The sequence below is a fragment of the Haliaeetus albicilla genome, chromosome 9, assembly GCF_947461875.1.
Source record: "Haliaeetus albicilla chromosome 9, bHalAlb1.1, whole genome shotgun sequence".
NCBI lineage: Eukaryota > Metazoa > Chordata > Aves > Accipitriformes > Accipitridae > Haliaeetus > Haliaeetus albicilla.
In genome coordinates this window covers 16222230-16242342 of record NC_091491.1, presented here as the reverse complement: position 1 = coordinate 16242342, position 20113 = coordinate 16222230, and the positions used below count along the sequence as shown (strand labels likewise).

The following is a 20113-nucleotide window of genomic DNA, read 5'->3' as shown; positions in this document are numbered from 1 at the left end:
CATGGACAAATGGAAGAAATTTTATTCTATATGAACATTAGAGGAAAATATCTTAGGGAAGCCTTCTAGAAGCTTGAAAAAGTCTTAAATATTGCATTTTAAACTACTTAGCATCAAACCTTGGATTAATGTTCACGAAGATGTTGCAAGATCTTTCCATTAGCTTTATTTAATTTCCTGTCTCATTGTAATGAGTTCCACTGCAGGATCACAGGCTGAAGAGTGAGTCAACAAGAACATTAGCACCTTTTTGCTGTTTTAGAATATCTGTTCTGTGCTTTTGGTTTGTCCTGAAGCTCTCAGTCTCTACTAAAGTTATGGTGGTTCTAGCAGAGCCTTATTCCAGTATTTCTGCAGGTTTGGTAGAAGTTGAATGCCTGGCTGATAAGGGATAAGGCTGGAGATAAGGGATCCAGGTTAAGCAGGGACATCGTGTTCTTAAAAAAATGTGGACTATGAACAAGTACCTTACTAGTATTTTTTACATTTCCAAAATCCAAATTACGACCTTCCCTTTTGTCCCCTGCATGTACATGCCAATTTTCTACCTTTTTATCTTTTTAATATTAATACATGGGAGGAATGTATTATAAACTTTTTTGCTGAATTTGTCTATGCTAGACCCTGGAAACAACAGACCAGTCCAGGATGTAGATTAGTGTGCTATCTCTGTGTTTCTTGTGACAACAGAAAGATGTGGTCTTTGTCCTTAAAGTTTAACAGTAGTTTATTAATGCACAGTTTCATCTTTATCAATTATATGGGTTCTCCTCACTTGAAACTTTTTGTAATTTTATAGTTTGTCATTTAACTACTTAATTTTCAGTGTTACTTGGTGTCAGTTCTCTCTTTTAAAGAAAGAAACAGAAAATGTTTTAACATGGATGTCTAGCTCTGTAGAAAAGCTAATCTGAAACACAGGCATATTTTAAAGATCTGGAAAAGGATATTATTAATATTTCAAAAATTTATTATATGTAAAATCTGAACTTAAATTTTCATCTTCACTAATTATAAAGCTTAGTTAAGGATTTCTATTTTAAACACATAGAAAGACTAGATTATAGTCAGCATGTTTCATTTTCACTCTTTAACATTAAAGTAGCTGTAACATCTGTTCCAGGTGCGGAGTGTTAAGGGAAAGAAAATAGCAATTATTTTGTTTGGAAAAGAATAACATTCAGAATTTAGGGTGCTTTTGGATTTTGTAAAAATCCCTTTTAAAAAAATACAAACGTGTTTTAGGACGTGACACTGAGGTGCTGGAGTGTGCCCAAAGGGCAATGAAGCTGGTGAAGGGTCTAGAGCACAAGTCTTATGAGGAGTGGCTGAGGGAGCTGGGGTTGTTTAGCCTGGAGAAAAGGAGGCTGAGGTGAGACCTTATCGCTCTCTACAACTACCTGAAGGGGGGTTGTAGTGAGGTGGGTGTTAGTCTTTTCTCCCAGGTAAGAAACAATAGGGCAAGAGGAAATGGCCTCCAGTTGGGGCAGGGGAGGTTTAGATTGGATATTAGGAAAAATTTTGTCACCGAAAGGGTTGTCAAGCACGGGAACAGGCTGCCCAGGGAAGTGGTGGAGTCAGCATCCCTGGAAGTATTTAAAAGATGTGTAGATGTGGTGCTTAGGGACATAGCTTAGTGGTGGACTTGGCAGTGCTAGGTTAATGGTTGGACTTGATGATCTTAAAGGTCTTTTCCAACCTAATTGATTCTATGACTGAACATTTCTGGATACAAGGAACAGGTTATTTATTGAAGTCCTTAATAATCAGGGAAGGCTATTGGTGTGATCTGTACAGGGAAGATGCATCTCAGAGCAGGTTTTCAGGACTTCATACTGAAAATGGAAGGAAATACTCTTGCATGTCTAAATTGAAATCTAGGTTATTGAAAGCTATTTAAAAAAAAAAAGTGACTGTTACTGGCATTTTTTAATTAGTAATTAGATCCAACAATTACATCAGAGTTGTCTCCTAGTATTCCCCAGACAACCCTGTGTCTGAAAGGCTTGTTGAATGGCTTGCTAAGTTTCTCAAAAAACAACCAGTGAAAGGATTGGTTTAGTCTTGATTCTTGTTCTGAGGGGATTTCTTGGTTGGGGGGCGGGGGTCTTGGGGATCTTTACCTATTGTTGGATTAGATAATCTTTTTTCTGTAACGGTACTCCTTCAGATAATTCTGAAATGAAGCTTAGCATATCTCCAAGTTAGTAGTGATCAGTAATAGTGTGTAAGTGAGACCTTTCTCACAGGAAGGGGACAGATGCTAATGGCCAGTTGTCTTTGCCCCAGCACTCTGGAACGTATTTCCCAGCTCTGTCCATAAAAACCAACCAAACTTAAAGCATGCTGCCAAAACACTTATCTTGGGGTATGGTTGAGGATTTAGGGAAAATGGAGCCTTTTATTACCACTTTGGAAGTTGTTTTATGTTGCTTGATGGCATGTTTGTTCTGTACATGCTAAATTAAACTACATGAGTCAGTTTCATGTTCCTGCATCATAAATAGATCTGCTTACTGCAGTGTAGGTATGGGTGCAGCGTTCTAACACTTACACATTAGAAGGAGCAGACTGAGAAAGCATAGTGAAAACAGTAGGAATCAAGTGCCTTAAGTCTTTCTAAAATTACTATATCATATACTGTATCATTTAAAATAATTGTAAAAAGTAACTTTTAATAAACTATTTATACCCGAAGCTAAATCGTTTTGGTAACAGACTTAAAACTTTTTATTCTTTACTCCTTGTGCAGAGATGAAAGATTGTATGTATGTCATTGCTGATTTATGTTCTTGACTGGTCTGGGTGGTTGTCAGCATGTTTTCTAAATTGCCAACTCTTTAAAGTCAAATCTTTCAGCTTTCTTTTTTAAATACCAGGGGGGAAAAAAGTTGAAATTTTGCTGTAAAATAGTGATACTGATTATAGAAGATACATAACTCCTTCTAGCAGTGGAGTTACAAATAGAACATATTGAAAACTGTGGTGCAGCATTAGCTTACGAAATGTATGTGTGTAAGTTAGAAGAGTCGAGAAAAGTCAAGTCTTTGGTGTTAAAATAAAACAGCTGTACAGGGTACTGCAATAATTGATTCATCTTCTGATCTGCTTATAGTAATTCCTGTCAAATTATTTTCTTCAGTAAGGGATTTTTCTTGGCAGTTAGCAAATGTCAATCAAAGTTAGAACAGTAGATGAGATTGCACTTTCCACATAGTAGCTCAGTGTGCAGAAAAAACATCTTTTCAAGGCTGAATTTTAGCCAGGATCACTCAGTGTGTTTGTACATTACCAAAGAAGCTTCTGCTTCCTGTCTATCCTTATGTGATCTAGAAGGCAGAGAACAAAAAGCAGCTGTCTATAAAGAAGTAATAGTAATGCAAGGTTATTCTGTCCCATTCGCACTGGAAGTGGAATGCTTTTTTTCCTTTGTGATGATTTTACATAACACTGATTATGTATTTTGCTGCTTTTGTAGTCTTTCAGAAACAGCACTAATCTTTACCTTGGACATAGTGCAGCTGATACTTCAAGGAATACAGTACCAGAATTTGTAGCTTTAGAAACATGTAATTTAATTGCCTTAAGTATAATTTTTGTTCCTTTTCCAGGAGCCAATAATATAGGTATGGTTAATTTTGAGTTTGCACAGATGATGTGTGAGATATGCTTTTGTGGAACAACTGATAATCTGAGCCTATTTTGCATACCTTGCTCTATGAATATTAAAGGACCCTACAGTAAAATGTAGAACAAAGAGCAGATCAGCTCTGCTGAGCCATGTGGGCAGTCTGGGCCAAAGTGCCTCAGGACCGTTAGCTGGTCACTGTAAGAAATGAGAAGAATTATATAAATTAAAGGGTAATATATATGCAGTACCAAATTGATGTAAATTAGTCAGGAATAGATTTAGACAAGAAATTAGAGGAGGTTTCTGAACATCAGGAATAAATGGCCTTTCAGATAAAACAGATAAGCAGGGACAAAGAACCTGGATGCCTTTGTCTGATAAGTTTGTGAATGGAGTGGATTAAAGAAAATGGCAATGATTCTGGAGGTCTATGCCATTCTGAATTTATGCCAGTCTGATCCTTTGAATCAGCAGGAAGTTGAAAGGAGAAAAGATATCTGTGCTTTTGGGGTTGCTTGCATCTCACATGTTAATTCTGTGCCACATTTCAACTGTTTTCTTTGTGTTCAGGAAGAAGAGACCTTTGATCTCATAGCTTTCTTCCAGTGACATGCTGTAGTTACATCTGTTGGCCTTTTACTTTACGTTTCAAATGTAGGGGATTCTAAGAAGCAATTTCTGCCTTATGTAAGTGGGAAACATTTAGAGTGTGTGTTAAAGGTACTCTTCTGTGTTACTGTTGTTGTGGGGCTGCTTGCACTTCCCTTGGTGGCCTTTTCCAGTCCCATGTACCTAAATTGCGTTTAGTTACTGTGTTTCTGGTTATTTTTCCCTTTGCCTTTGATTTAACAAGTCAGGTTTTGGGGCATTTTGTTCAGGGGTCTGTTTAGCTGAGTAACTACTTCTGTCCCCTTCTGCAGTGGGGTGGATGCTGGCTTTTGGCTCCTTTTTGCTCCTAGAGAAGGCTTCAGTATATTGCTTGGCCTTAGGAGAGACCTTTTCAAACTAGACAGAGTAATGTGTTACTAAATTGAGAATATTTCTATCTTCGTGAATCTAGAAAAGTGACTGTGTATGTTGCATGTACAGAGGGAATTGTATCTCAGTGTCCAAGTCATCCTACCTGTTACAGTTTTGCTCAGACTTGTATGTAATGTGGGAGCCCTTAGCTAAGCGGTTTTCATCTTAAGCTTACACACCACATGAATCTTAAAGTGATTATCTTCTGTGCTGATGCGAGGTAGGAATCTGGTTGCTATCTGGGCTCTTTGTATGACTCAAATGTAGACTGAAAGTGTTCGGTGACCTCTGCTATGATTCAAGTGCTACTGACATAATCTAAAATATGTTCAAAGGGGCTCCTAGGTATCTTGATACTGTATAAAGAATCCAAATTGATAGAGGTCCAAGGTATGTCTTTGGCAAGATGTGTTTTAGGCTTGAAGTGATCCTGTTTAGCTACAATTCAGCTGCCTTTGTGCACATAAAACTTTTCTGGACTTCTTTATGTTCATAAATGATCATTTCTCAGTGTTCAAAACTCAGATTACTCTCAGCCCCCATGGTTGTGCTCGATGATGGAGTTATTTTGCAACGGTGACCCAGAAGAAATCACTGCCAAAGATAACAACCATCATGGTAGTGGTAACCATGTCCCTAGGTGTTAGGGGAGATCCGTGAGGTTCTCTTTCCCATTAATGTCAAACTACAGACTCGTTTCCTTTAATTGAAATTTGGGATCTTCCTGGTATCCTGAAAGACCTTATCCCGGATATCAGTACTGTGACACTACATTTTTAGAAAATACAGTGTGGTATCTTTCTACCATAACAGCAAGTAAAACCTATGTAGGAACACACAGTGTATAAAGGTTCTTATGAATAAAGTGTTCATCTTACTCTTTTGTTCATTCTTCATCTTTCTATTAAGGACTTCATCTTCTTTACATAGCAGGATTCAGATGGGGTTTTTACTATGCTTAGAAGTTCTCTTCTGTCTGAATTTTCCTCTAAAAATAATTCTATTTCCAGGTTGCTGTATTTACTTCAGCAAGAAACCTCCAGCGCAGAACTGAGAACAGAATGCGCAGTGGTCCTCGGAAGCCTTGCAATGGGTACAGAGAATAATGTCAAATCCCTACTAGACTGCCATATTATCCCAGCCTTATTGCAAGGTACTTTTCCCTTAATGGATCTATGTTAGTAAATGTTCCTAAAGTACTCAAATAAGCAAAGATAATGAAACTGAATAGTAGTTTTTGTCTATATTTATAGGATTACTGTCGCCAGATTTGAAGTTTATTGAAGCTTGCCTGCGGTGTCTCCGTACCATTTTCATCAGTCCTGTAACTCCAGAGGATCTACTATATACAGTAAGTTGTAAGCAAATTATTATGTCCTTTTAAAACCTATAGAGTTGGTGGGAGTGAAAGGTCTCATTGTCTGCAGTAGTAATGAAGACTTGTTTGACCAATAATGTTAGCATTTCTCACCTACGTCTAAGGCATCTGGCTCACCTAACATTTATAGCAATATTTGATATGAAATGGTCAACAAGATAGCACACTGATAAAGAAAAAACCGAAAATTTTCAGGCTTGTGTGCAATCTTAAGGAGTAAAAACTGTCTCTAAATGGTGTTTACAGATACCATTATCACCACTATATGGGAAAAGTTAGTTTCTGAAACTTAAAGTATTATCCAATGCTGTCCTCCCACTCCAGATGTGAGGGTGTTTGCTTAGTTTTAGCACTTCATGTGGAAGAGATTCACCTCCAGAACTTCTCTGCTTTTAGTTAATATACATGTGATTTACATTTAACTGATAGGAGGATAGAAAATGTCCTCCACCATTGCTATAATCTTGAGTTCCGCTTGGAGCATGCGAGCAGTAAGGCTATCAGTGCTGACCTTGTTAAGGTGACTGGGCAAAGCAATTGATGTGGAGCCCTGTCTGAAGGTAGTGCTGTCTCTTGGCAGTTTAGACACAAAAGGCCTTGCCCAAACTCAGTCACTGTCTCTTACGTGGAAAGAGGGGACAGAAGGGTTTGCACTCTTCCCTGCTCCTTTGTCCCAGTGTAAGGGATGAGGCAAGCTGTGGCATGAAGACTACTGTACCAGCAATCTCTTTCTGCTAGGAGAAGGGTAATATTGCACCAGACTGCTGTCTGGAGGTCACCAAGCATGTCCAAATTCTGAGGGTAGTTGGGAACCCACAGTACTAACCGCTCTGGTCCCACCAATCAAAGGGATGACTGTCGCTTGCTGAGGAAGACTTGATGCTTATAGAGAAGGGCACAGCTGGCCTCTGATGTCATACTTTCTCTACAGTTTGGGTGTCTATGTCATTATTAGAGACAATTTCTGTGTTAATAGTCCTCAACAGATTTTCTTGGTGATTTTTGTCTAGTTGTTATGCAGTGCTGTAATGATGTCTGTTTTGTTCTCTATTCCTTTTCTGATGATTTCTTACATTTTCATGCCAGAAATAGGTATGTAAACTTGTTTTCCATGGTCTCAATTCTACCATACACCTATTCTGAATTTCATCTGCTAGTTAGTCCATGTCATGAAGTCTTCCTGCAGCTCTTCACAGCTTACCCTTGTATTTAGTACGTGTAGATAATCAGCCAGCTTTGTCCTCCACTGTTCACTGCCTTTTTTCCAGTTGTTTTTTGATTGTTCAGCAAGGAAACAATGCAGATTGTATGTGTGACCACTGAAGGCACCTCTCCTGAGTGATCTGAGAGTTTCCTCTTTGTGTCTGTTACTTCCTTTGACTTCACTTCATGCTCCCAGATTCCCCCAAGTCAGCCTGTAAGAGTTCATAATTGCAGGGGCATCTGCTCCCTGCTCTCAGCATCCAAAGTCAGGGCTTAAGATGATTGTCTCCATTAACAATCCATACCTATTCCTGGGGATCAGTGCTTAATGGAGACTATTAGTTGCTCCCTGTTTGGAGGAGAGATTTGATATTTTGAAGGGAGAGGAAGTGGAAGAGTATGTACAGAAATGTGAAAGAACCAGTATCAGCATATAAATTACCACTAACCTTGTGGGAACAATATGCCTAAGATACTGGATTTTCTGTTTCATCCTTTGTTTTGTCTGCTGCACAACAGTGACATCAGAACTTTGCTACACGGTTCCTTACTCAGGTAAATGTGATGTCCCTTAATTAACCATAGCTACAGGAAATGATCATCTGGTGAGGCTGCCCTTGTACCCATTTTCCAATCTCCCATTCCAGTTGGACACTTGAAAGTTAAGTATTTTATGATTGTGCTTAAGGTCCTATTTCTGCAAATCAGCTTCTTTTTTGCTTCTCTTGTGGGAATACGCAAACCCATACATTGAAAAGTAACGAATGCAGGTCCTTTGAAAAGGAGACATTTTTCCTACCTCTTGGAAGGTATAGCCACAACCCCCACTGCTGCAAGCTGTGTTTCACAAGGCAGCAATTGAGAAGTTGTCTTTGATTAAAGAAGTAATTATGGGCCTTATCAACACTTTATGGCAGACACTCCACATAACAGGAAGAACTTAAAGTTCTCGTTTAGCCACCCAGCTCCCTCTTTCTTTCTGATCGCAACAGCTCCGGGGAGACTGTCACCATTTCCAGATAGCTTCAGATCTTGAATGAATGAAAGGGCTTATTCAGTAGCCTCCTGAGTTCTGCCTCTATCGGGTCCTATTTTGAAAGGTAAGAGAATGAGTTTGTCAATGGCTTTTCATTCTTGTCCAGCCGTTCTGGAGAGGCTTCTGAAGAATTGGTTTCTGAGTTGTATCTAAGATAGCAACTTTTCCCAGAATTTCTTTGTGGCTTGACTGCATGGAGGATGCTGTCTCTCAAAACTTGGCCAGGACTATTTCCAATACAAGATATTAGGACTTAGCTCAATGTCTCCAAGGTCATTACAGTCATTCTAGAGGTTTCAGAGGACCTCTCAGTTACGATCCAGGATACACAAGTGCTTTAAAGAGAGCTGCTTAAAATACTTTCTATTTCTAATGGGTTTGAGAGAGAATAAACATAAAATCTCATTTAAAAAAACAAAACCACATCATCCCCAGTAACCTGAATGTTTCTCCCAGCAGAAATGCTAGGCGTCAGAAACTACATCTTTCCTCTTGAACTTTTCCTTATAGACAGGAACTTGAAGGATAAACTGCTGGCAGTTTTGACCAATTAGGTTCAGTTCCAAAGACAAATAGTTCTTCAGAGGTGGAAACATTTGGGCTTTTTCCTGTAGGAACGTAGGACCTGTACTGAGAAAATGTGAAGACCCATCCATATGTGGGTTGAGCTGAATGAACACTGAGCTTTCAAAAAGGCTGGACTTTTATTGTCTGATACTGAGATCTTACAGAACTGCAGAACAGTAAGCTGTATCCAGACCTGCAAGGGTGCAGGCTTTGGTGCTGAGACTGATTTAGTGACCATCCTGCAAATGAAAATGAGGAACGACATGGAGTCCCAGGGTGAGAGATCTGTTGAGATGCAGATATATGTCCAGACTTTTTTTTTTTTTGTAAATTCTAAGATTCTGTGTGGAGGTGTTTTATACATCTGAACTAGCCAGCTCTATGTAGCTAGGTGTGTTTTGGTTTGCTGAGTAGATTCAAGCATTAAGTCAAACCCAGTTTGACTGATAGCCTGTCGCTTCAGCTCTTGCTGATCTATCTAAAACAAGAATAATTGATTCAGTGGCAGAAAACCTTTCCAGCCCATGAAGGCATTCTGCATGTTTCTTTACAGATGTTCTCAGTTGTGATCCCATTTTCCTTCCTCAGTGGGACCCAGACAAAATTTTAGTGAGAGATTTCGATCTGTGGCAACTATGCTGGCCTTGAAGGAAGAGGCAGGTAGCAGGTATGTTCTCTGCTTTGAATGAGTCTGTCCTTACAGGAAGCTTAGAGAATGAAGGCACTGCAGCAGGATGAGTTTCTTTCTCCCTGCTGTTGAGACAATGAGGAATGAAGTTTCAGAAATCTTTGCTTTTTTCCAACTTAGATGAGCTAGTAATTTTAAGTAAAAGGCATTCCTCCTTACTGTTCAGGTTCGCGATGGAAAACTTAATGTCATCTGGTGATTGACCAGGCTTGATGAAGGGGAGGAGGAATAATTCAGAGGACAAGGCTAGCAGGACAGAGCAGGATATTAACTCTGATTAACAAGGTATTCAATGAGCAATGAAACCACACTGCATAGTGTACGCATCTTCTACCATGGCTCAGTGATACGCAGCTACTAAAGGAAGAATCTAGGTAATCTTCTAATGGCTTACTCCTTTCATTCCTCCTGTTTGTGATGGCTGAGCCCATGCAGTAAGGCTAAATGTTCTCTAATCTGGCCTGTTTCCTAAAAATGAAAATGGTAAAATTATGAATTCTAGCTTAGAGAGCTTGAATTTAAGTTATTTGGATGCATATAAGAATTTCAGTTCTCTGACTTGGTAAAAAGAATAATAATCCTCTGTTACAAAGAAATGCTTTAAGAATAGATCTTTCAAATTTTGTTTTAATGTTAAAAAGGAATATGAAGAAAGTTGGTAGATATTAGGATCCAAGCAGGTAAATGCAACTCTCTTAATTCTCTCTTTCTGAATTCTGTAACTCTGTTTGGATGGGCAGTAGTTTTGTTATAGTACATGTGACGTATAGATATTTGTCATAAGTTGCCTGGAACTAGTCTTTGTTAACAGACAACATTTTAACGGATTTGTGAATCTCATTGTTTTAACTGCAAATTATCAATGTAGACTCAGTGTTGCTTACTAGGTTTGCTAGAAAGATCCTTTGTTAATTGCATATTAATATGAAAAAAAATGGAATTATGTAGCCTCATATTGACACATAATTATTATTTGCATTTAGTTGGAAGTCAGTAATGTCCACACATCTTTTTACTCTTTCTAGATTCTTTTTCTGATAAACATGCCAAAATTATTATAGAATTTGGATATATTTTAGCAGAATCAAGGGGCAAAATTAACATAATTTTCTCATAAGCATTAAGGAAGCACTCCTGCAACTTTCCAAGAGTTTTAACCTTTTCATACCCACAACATTTCTGATTTGATGGAACAAAATGAGAAAGTATATAAAAGATATCTCCAAAGAATTGCTTCTCAAATGTATCCTTTTCTAATCCAGAATATCTAATAATACAGTTCTTTATGTATTGGTAGAATTTCAGGGAACCCTTACTCTGTTGATTGCAAGGATTCATTAACCCTTATATCATCTATACAGCATCATCACTGGGGTCATGGTGACACCAGAAATGCCCTGTCAGAATGTTTGGTATCAGAACAGCCCAGACTTATAAATGCTAAATTAAATTGCTTTTGATCATCCAATGTGAACACCTTCCTACTCAGGAATTTACCATTGGGCTATGATGCCACACTGGTCAGTAAAATGTTATCTTATGCAAATCACTGTGTGCCATTCTATTTCCATTTCTATAACTCTAGAGCAGAGCTTCTAAACAGTTAGAGGGTTGATTTCTGTCCACTTACATCTTTACCAAAGCTCTCTAATCTATCAAACTGCAGCCAAAAATACTCATGTGAGCAACATGGTTGAAGTTCTAGGTGAAACTGAATCATTGCACGGCAATGTCACTGGCCAGGATGTGAAATAAAAGGTTGTCAGTTCCTTCCCTGGTGTCAGATACAGGTAGAGAGATGTTATGCATTCATCTGTGTTGAATAAAAGAGTTTAACTGAGAAATTATTTTATTCAAAGATGAAAGCAATATATTTTTATTAATAGTTTGGGAGATAACTACAGGGACATGGGAAGATATGTTTTTGTAAAATCTGTGAAAGATAGCATCAAAAATCGTCACTTCTCTAGCTTCAGGTTGATTTCCAGTAGCTCCTGATACAAAGCTTGCCTTATGGCACTTTTTGTAGATTTCAAGTGCTTTCTTAGTTAATGAAGAATAATCTAAATGTTATTATTGTGTATTTTTCACTGAAATCTGGTTTTCATAAGCAATTCCACCAGTTCAAGTTTAAAAATAAAACAAAACCTTTCCACCAGCTTGAGGGAAGGAGTGCAAGTCCTATAGCCTTTTATTGGACCACTTCAGAGTTGGCAGCATTATTCAGTATCCAGACATGCATTGGTCATGTGATAAAGGTGACAGATCATGTGAGTGAATTGTATTCATTGCCTGACAAAAATGCAGATCTGTACCTGCCAATATGTCTCTGTAGACAAGACAGCTGCACAGAGCAGTCCATAAGAATTACACCATTGATGCAAGGGTCAAATCTGGTTGCAAGCTAGTCACCTATGATTTAGCAGATAAATTAGTTGCTACTGTTATGGCTTTCTTTTTTTCCCTAAGAACCTGAATGTATACTGACATCTATAAATTCTTGTCGGGAAGAACGGCCATAGTCAAGAATCACACTCAATATGAGTTAACATCTTGCTCGTTTACTGTTCAGACGTCTTGACGTTTATACAAGACTGACTTGTCCACGCGCCTTATACAATGCTCTAATTGGTACAATACCCCGTTTCACGCGACACTATCTTATTCTCTATTGGCTGTGCAAGCTTCTTCACGAGGCGTCCAGCAGTTACTTATCTCATTCTTCGGCATCCAGGAGTTGTTTGTCAGGCTCTTCTTATCTTCCTTTTTCCCAGCGTACAAGGACACAGCGTCCTTGTCCGCTTCAGCACTTTGTAAACTTATGCTTCGTTCCCACCTAACGGCTGGATTGCTCACATGCCTTTGCCCAGCCAAGAAATCCTCAACAAATCCCCCTTTTTGTTTTTGAGCAATCCAGGCTTGCTTAATAACTTGGGATGCCATTTTTCCTTAACAAGCTGAACACGGTAAAATTATTACAATAGCTGAAATCACAATAACTACAACAATGCCCATAATTCTTTGAGCCAACCCATTACCCCTAATGACCTGAACCATGAGGACTATGAGGAAGATGAACCATCCATACATTCTTGTGTCATCTTGCTCCGCGAACTCAGCCCAGCAGTCGGTAGGTGCCAGCTTTCCGTGGGCATCCCCACAGGGGCAACGATGGCCTCACCGTACACCAGCCCGATGCTCTTCGGAAAATCCCGGTATCTATACATTTGCAGAGGAACGGGTTTTGGCACACGTGGCCAGCAGGTGCCAAAAGTCTGCCTCGGTTGCAATCTATGACGCATGCGCTCGCTGGCCAGGCACGCTGCACGAGTCATAGCCATCTTGTCTATTGGTTCGTGGGCTTTATGATGCGGTTGCGGTGCACAGAGAATCTTGACCTGTTATGTTAACCAAGGTGAGCTATACATTAGTTTTTGACTGAGGTGGTATTCATATTGCTACACCATCTATGATGCTCCAGATGATGATGGTCATACAAATTCAACAGGAGTCCGTCATGGGCCTGTATCTGTGGAAACACAATCAACCTCGTTCCCAGGTTATTGATGGGAATAGACCTTACCCCTAATTTTGCCTTTAACTAACTTTTACGTTTACCCCACACTGTCTTCCCGTAATCACACTATGTTTAATCAAATTATGCTTAACACGCTTTTTATCTAAAGCAAGTTCTATATACAATAAGGCACGCTGTTCTAAAAACCTCTCTGAAGGACTCAATGTCCACTAGTCCTCTAAAGTGTAATACTCTATTAGTCAGAATCTGTCGGATCAGTGGCTCCAGCATCTGCCGGTGCCGTGCCAGTTGCCGCTGGGACGATTCCAGGTCCAACATCAGTGCGAAGCCATGGCTTGACCCACTTAGCCGGGATCCAGCGAAGGCCTCGGTCTGTAAGCAGACATATATACCCTCTCCCAGTAAGTTTTACTTCTGCTGGTCCGCACCATTTCCTGGATTCTGGGTCCTTATACATCACCATGATTCCTGTACCTTGTTGCATCCTTTTCGCCTGTAAAAGAGCATGATGCACTACCATTGGTGGGTCTTTGTGATCACCTGGCAATCTAAGATAATTTAGCACAAATAAGGCTTTGGCCAATCGTTCCTCTGGGAGTAAGCCCTGGGTTCCCCCTTTTTGTTTTTGCAGCATGCTCTTTAGGGTTTGGTTGGCCCATTTGACAATATCTTGTCCTGTGGGAAGATGTGGAATGCCCGTACCATGGTGAATTCCCTACAAATTACAAAATCGAGCAAATCGTGTAGAACCGTGGGCTGGGCCATTGTCCGTCTTAATTTCTTTAGGCACACCCAGCACTGCAAAAGAAGCGTGAAGATGTCATTCAATATGTAAGGCCTTTTCTCCAGTTTGTACCGTGGCCCACATGGCAGCAGGATAGGTATCAATACACACATGCACATAATGCTTTGCACCAAACCACGTGACATGGGTGACATCCATTTGCCACAACTGTAATGGCAAGAGACCTCATGGGTTAACCCCACAGCCCAAGCCCAGCCCTTCCTTTTGACAATCGGGGCATGCTTTAACGATACCTTGGGCATCAGTGAGTGGTAAGTCAAATTGCTTTGCTAACATCCTAGCGGGTTGGTGCAAGAACGCATGTGATTGCCGTGCTTGTTGAAAACAATTCCCTGGAGGAGGCTCCCATGATGCAACCAATTGGTCAGCTCTGTCATTTCCCTCTGACAGACCTGGTAGCTTTTGATGACTTCTTATATGTGTTATAAAATACTCTACACTCCGAGAGTTCAAGCAGCGTAGTAATGACAAAAACAACATGCCCAATCTTTTGTTTGTGACCTCCTTTACCATTGCTCTTTCCATCCTTTGTACCACCCCAACTACATAAAGAGAATCAGATACGATATTCAGCGGCTCCTTAGCCCAATGCTGCCGTGCCCAAATCACGGCTTTTAATTCTAGCATCTGTAAGGAATCCCCAGGCTCTCCTTTTTCAACATGCTCACACCACTGATCATTAGCATCTTTCCACGTACAGGCGGCCGTACCTGTCTTTTTCCCAGCATCAGTAAACACTGTTACCCTGTGTACAGGTGTTTCCGACCTCCATGGTTTTTGCTCAAAGGTTTACTGTTCCAATAGTGACCACAACTTATGCTTTGGATATTAATTACTTACTGTACCTCCAAGCCCCGCTAATGCCACTTGTAACGCTACAGAATGCCGAATTCCCCATTCCAAATACCATTTTACCAGAGGTATCAGCAACATTTCTGGTTCCGTTCCTGCAATCTCTACAATCCTTGTTCTTCCCCTAATGATCAGTTGTGCAAATAATTCCAATCGGGTTACAATAGATTTGTCTGGCCGTATGTCCAAGAAGACCCATTCCAGAATTCTCAAGGGATCTGAGTGCTTTGTGTCCCACTGACAAATTACCGCGTAAGGGTGTTGCCTCTGAGAGTCCCCTGTACTAATGAGCATCAACATGATCAGTAAATCCTCATTGCATCTGGATGCAAAGCTAGATGCAATTTCCCGTTTCTCATCTGCACGTGTGCTCGAACCCAAGAGTTCTACCAGAGGGGCCATATCGTCATTAGTGATACCGCAAAGATTCCGCACCCACTGGATATCTCCCACAAGCTTCTGGACATCATGCACCGTTAAAATTTCTGATGTTATTTGAACCTTCTGAGGTTTAACATTGCTAGCATCTATGTGCCACCCCAAATACTTCCAAGGTGCTGTCTTTTGCACTTTTTCAGGAGCAATTATTACTCCGCGATGGCTTAAGATGTCCTGCAATTGACTTAAAATTTCATCCTGTGGCAAGTTCCTTCCTGCTATTAAAATGTAACTGAGGAAACTGTTTTCTTACAGGCTCTAATGCCCAGGCCACATACACCTGACACATCGTGGGGGAATTGCGCATTCATTGCGGTAACACGACCCAATGGTATCTCTTATAGGGCTCTGTCTTGTTAATCGATGGTACCGAAAAGGCGAACCGTTCAGCATCATCTGGGTGCAAGGGAATGGTGAAAAAACCAATCCTTTAGATCTATAATTAACAAATCCCATTCTTCTGGAAGCATAACTGGAAATGGCAAACCTGGCTGCAGGGATCCCATACTGTGCATCACTGTATTCACAGCTCTGAGATCATGTAACAGTCTCCATTTCCCAGGGTTTTTTTGGGGTTTTTTTTTTTTTTTGGAATGGTAAATATTGGTGTATTCCATGGACTAGTAGAAGGAACAACATGCGTCACTCTCAATTGGTCCTTAACTAACTTTTGTATTTTTAGCAGCTTTTCAGAATTTAGCGGCTACTGATCAATCCAAACAGGCTCATCTGTTTTCCAGCTAATTTTCAGGATTGGCTGCCCCTCAGTGACTGCTCCTAAAAAGGATGGGTCACTAACATTGCCTTCATTTGGCTCAATAAATCACGGCCTATGAGGCCAAACAATTCAGTTGGGGTAGTCATGACATACGGACGCGTCATAACGTGTTCACCGGCGGGGAACACAAATGTAATCGGTAGCTGACTTACTAAGGTGGCTTGTGTGCCCCCTATCCCTGCAATGCCAAAATTTGGATTGATCAATGGCCATGATGCAGGCCAAATGCGTCGTGAAATAATCGTAACATCAGCTCCTGTATCAATTGTCATCAGTTTCTTGACGATAACTCCGTCAGGCCCTTCCAATTGCACTACCTTTTCTGGTTTACCTTTTGTTGTGTCCATGGCAAGGTATACCTGTGGTTTCCCTGTGGAGCCGAATCCACCATCTCCACGTTGTACTTCACCTGGGTTCGGAACTCACGACCTGAATGGAACTAATTGTGCTATTCTGGTACCTTTAGGAATAGAAACAGGAGGGATTAAAACATGAATCATAATTTTCACAGTCCCACAAAAATCTGCACCAATAAGCCCTGGGACTACCAAAATTCCTTTTAGAGCTGTTGAAGATCGTCCCATCACAAATGCACTAAGCCTGAGCCCCAATGGTCCCTTTATGTTGAATGTGTACTGCGGTTTCCACATCCACTCCGGAGCTCCCTGCAGTGGCAGATCTGGTGGTCGTGAGGCTGCCTGAGGGCTGGCAGCCCAAGCTCCTTGCGTTTGTGTCGTCGCGCGAGGGGCCTTTGCGGTCGGTGTAAAGTTTCCCTTCTTCCTGTATTCTTGGTGGTATTGTCATCTTTCTTAGCAGAAGCTGTACATTTGCTTCTAATGTGTCCACATTTGCCACAGTTAAAACACTTGACCAAGGGTGTCTTACTGGCCTTGTGCTTCTTTGTAGCTCCTTGTGGAGCTGCGACAATGTAGACTGTTTTCTGTGAGTCCACTGCTCGATCCATGTATTCTATCATATCAATGACAGCTGCATTTGTTGGCAAATTACACAATGCTTTGCGTGTCTTTTCAGTAGCATTTTCAAAAGCGAGCATTTTGATCATGTTTTCTTTCATGCCCTCGTTCATGTCAGGGTGGTCATAGATTGTCCTATGCAGTCTATTAATAAACTGTGCGAAAGGTTCTTTATGCCCCTGTTTCACCTGAGTAAAAGTATGGCTTCGCATATTGTCTGGTATGGTAAGAAAAGCTTGATATGCCAAGATCTGTGATAGATGATGAACCTCAGTGATACATTGTAACTGAGCGTTCCCTGATGCGAAGGGTCCAGTACCCATCAGCATCTGTGTGGTTACTCCCCATAAGGGATCTGTTTGTTGTCGTGGTGTTGCTTGTTCCCGATCACAGAACGTCTCCCACTGTCGGAAAAACACTAGCATTTTGGAGGGCTCTAAAACTAACTGTGCTATCTGTTTAGTATCTTGAGGTATCAGCGTATCAGCAGAAAAAATGAATTGCACTATTTGGTGAGCTAACACAGATTTGATTCCATACTGACTCACAGCATTCTTTAATTTCCTAATGACCTTCCAGTCAAACGCTTCCCATTTTTTCTGTCCATTTAATGCAATAACTGGGAATGCTTGGAGCATAGTCCCTTCTATAATGGCATCTTTTATTACTCCCCTCCAATGTCTCTGCCTTTCTTCTGCAGCAGCTACTGCAGGCGGCTCCGCGTCTATCGCGGGCGCAGTTGGTTTCACCGTCTCTGGTTCCGAGAGGCGGGATGGATTAAAGGGCGGGGGCGGATGGTTCTGCCCGGGGGCCGGCGGCGGCCGCGGCTGGCGGCGGCCATTCCATGGCCCGCTGACACGCGCCGCTGCAAGGCGGCGGGGGGAGGGGGGGGGGGCATGCGGCGGTTCTTGATCGTCTCCCGGGCTTCCCTCGTCCTCAGAGGAGGAAGGCTCAGTGTCTATTACCGATACAGACCGGGGCTGAGATTGCCTCGGGCGGCAATCGGCACTCCCTTGTTTAGGATCGCCCTGTCCTGTTTCTGGGTTGCCAGGTGAATTATTTAAAAGCTCAGTAGCTGACGCTTTCATAGGGGCAACAACCCCTCTAGCGGTTTTCGTGGTTTCCAAGTCGAAAATACATGTGGACTCGGGAATAGTAGTCTCAGTGCCCAACATTGCGGAGGCAGCCTTGGCCATTTTTTTTTCTGCTATCATTTGTAGAAGGTGATTCATTACTTCTTGCCAAGTCTGTCCGAAAGCTTTTGCGGTACGACTCCCCTTAATTGTCTCATCCCACAACTTATCTCCCAGTTCACGCCACTCTGTGGCACTGAACATAGTCTCAGGAGTCTTAAAACATCCTCTCTCTTTTCCCCAATGACAGAGCTCTTGGAGCTTCCGTGTGCTCACACTGGCCTCTCGCTTTGCGAGAATTAACAGTGTGAGTGCCGCTTCACGATCCGTAGTAAATAAAAGCGGTCTTACCGATGCAGGTCCAAACTGGTGCACGCAGTTGGATTCCAGCTCTCTGCCCAAATTCTCGCAGATGCCTTCCTGCTCCGCTCCTCCTGTCTCCGTCTGCTCCGCCGAGTCTTGTGAGCAGATTTGAGAAGCCCTCCATCTGTTCTCGGCCCAGTTATAACAGATTTGAGGGTCCCTGTTCAGGCGCCAAATGTCGGGAAGAATGGCCGTAGTCAAGAATCACACTCAATATGAGTTAACATCTTGCTCGTTTACTGTTCAGACGTCTTGACATTTATACAAGACTGACTTGTCCACGCGCCTTATACAATGCTCTAATTGGTACAATACCCCGTTTCACGCGACACTATCTTATTCTCTATTGGCTGTGCAAGCTTCTTCACGAGGCGTCCAGCAGTTACTTATCTCATTCTTCGGCATCCAGGAGTTGTTTGTCAGGCTCTTCTTATCTTCCTTTTTCCCAGCGTACAAGGACACAGCGTCCTTGTCCGCTTCAGCACTTTGTAAACTTATGCTTCGTTCCCACCTAACGGCTGGATTGCTCACATGCCTTTGCCCAGCCAAGAAATCCTCAACAAATTCTTACCTAGAATTTCCTGGTTAGCTGAGAGAAAACCAAATTTAAGGTAAGGACAAAATATAGTTATAAAGCAATATATAATAGCAGATGGTTATAAATTAGAACCCCACTTATTTGGAGGAAGAGACCAAAACAGGACAAATGTGGGGTTTTTTTCCCTCCGCTCCCGCAGCCTAGGTTTTCTACTTGTTGACATCCCCAAAGTTTGCAATGTTCTGTGGTTTCCTAGATCATGTAGACAGAAGAACATATGTTAGCAACATAGGGAACATTGTGTCTATGCTGCTTTAATAGTGGCAGTTCAAATCCTTTTTAGCTTATGGGGCTCTCCTCTGGCTAAGGATTACTGAGCTGATGTAGATTTTTCACTCAGCTCACTCTGCATATATTTCTCTAGTTGTGAATTCTTGGACGTCTTATCTTTGGCAAGAGCCATATCTCTGTCAATTTCATTAGACTTTAACTTTTAGACCAACGTTTACATCCTTCTAGTTGCAAGTTTTGAAATAAGCCAGATTACATAGTTAATGGTGATTTCCCTGCAGGAGATTTCAGGTCTTGCATCTTACATTTTGAAGCTCCTTTTTTGAAGCTTTACTGCCTCTGAATCCTGAGGTGTCTCTTTTCTCATCCCCCTACCCTCCTGACATCTTGATTGTTTTGTCTTAGGTGTACTTTATCACTGATAAGCCTCTTAGCACATATATATGTGTGTTGTGTTGAACACTAATGTGGCTGGATACCTTCAGCTGCCTAAGATTTACAGAAAATGACAAGAATCTGTTTTAATGGGTCAAATGTGTTAAACCACAGAGGAACCCTGGGTATATTGTCACTTTGTTTTCCTTTAACTTAAAGGAGGAGACGCTTCAAAGTTTGGGGACCTGCTATGACTTTGTAAGATTGTAACATGTTTTTCTTGAGAACAAGGTGGCCTGTTAGCTCCTTCTGTTTGGTTTCTCATGGATATTTGCTATTCTGCTTGGCATATGCTGAAAACCCAGTATCCACTTAGTTTATATACCACTGCAGGTTTACCTGTGTCAGAGAGAGTCAAGAGACACTTCATTATGGTTATGACCATCAGGACTATTACAACATACTTGCAGATTTAATGTCCACTATTGCCCTGCAACCAAACCAG

At 41.2% G+C, this 20113-nt stretch overlaps 1 protein-coding gene across 4 annotated transcripts in view; it reads left to right on the top strand.

The window, feature by feature from the left end:
* ARMC8 (armadillo repeat containing 8) overlaps nt 1-20113 on the top strand; it is an 88652-nt gene that overhangs the window by 28786 nt on the left and 39753 nt on the right. For all 4 annotated transcript variants that reach the window (XM_069791834.1, XM_069791832.1, XM_069791833.1 and 1 more), the window contains 2 exons: nt 5662-5804; nt 5905-6002. In XM_069791834.1, coding sequence (XP_069647935.1) covers nt 5662-5804; nt 5905-6002 — 241 coding nt within the window. The remainder of the gene's footprint in view (nt 1-5661; nt 5805-5904; nt 6003-20113) is intronic.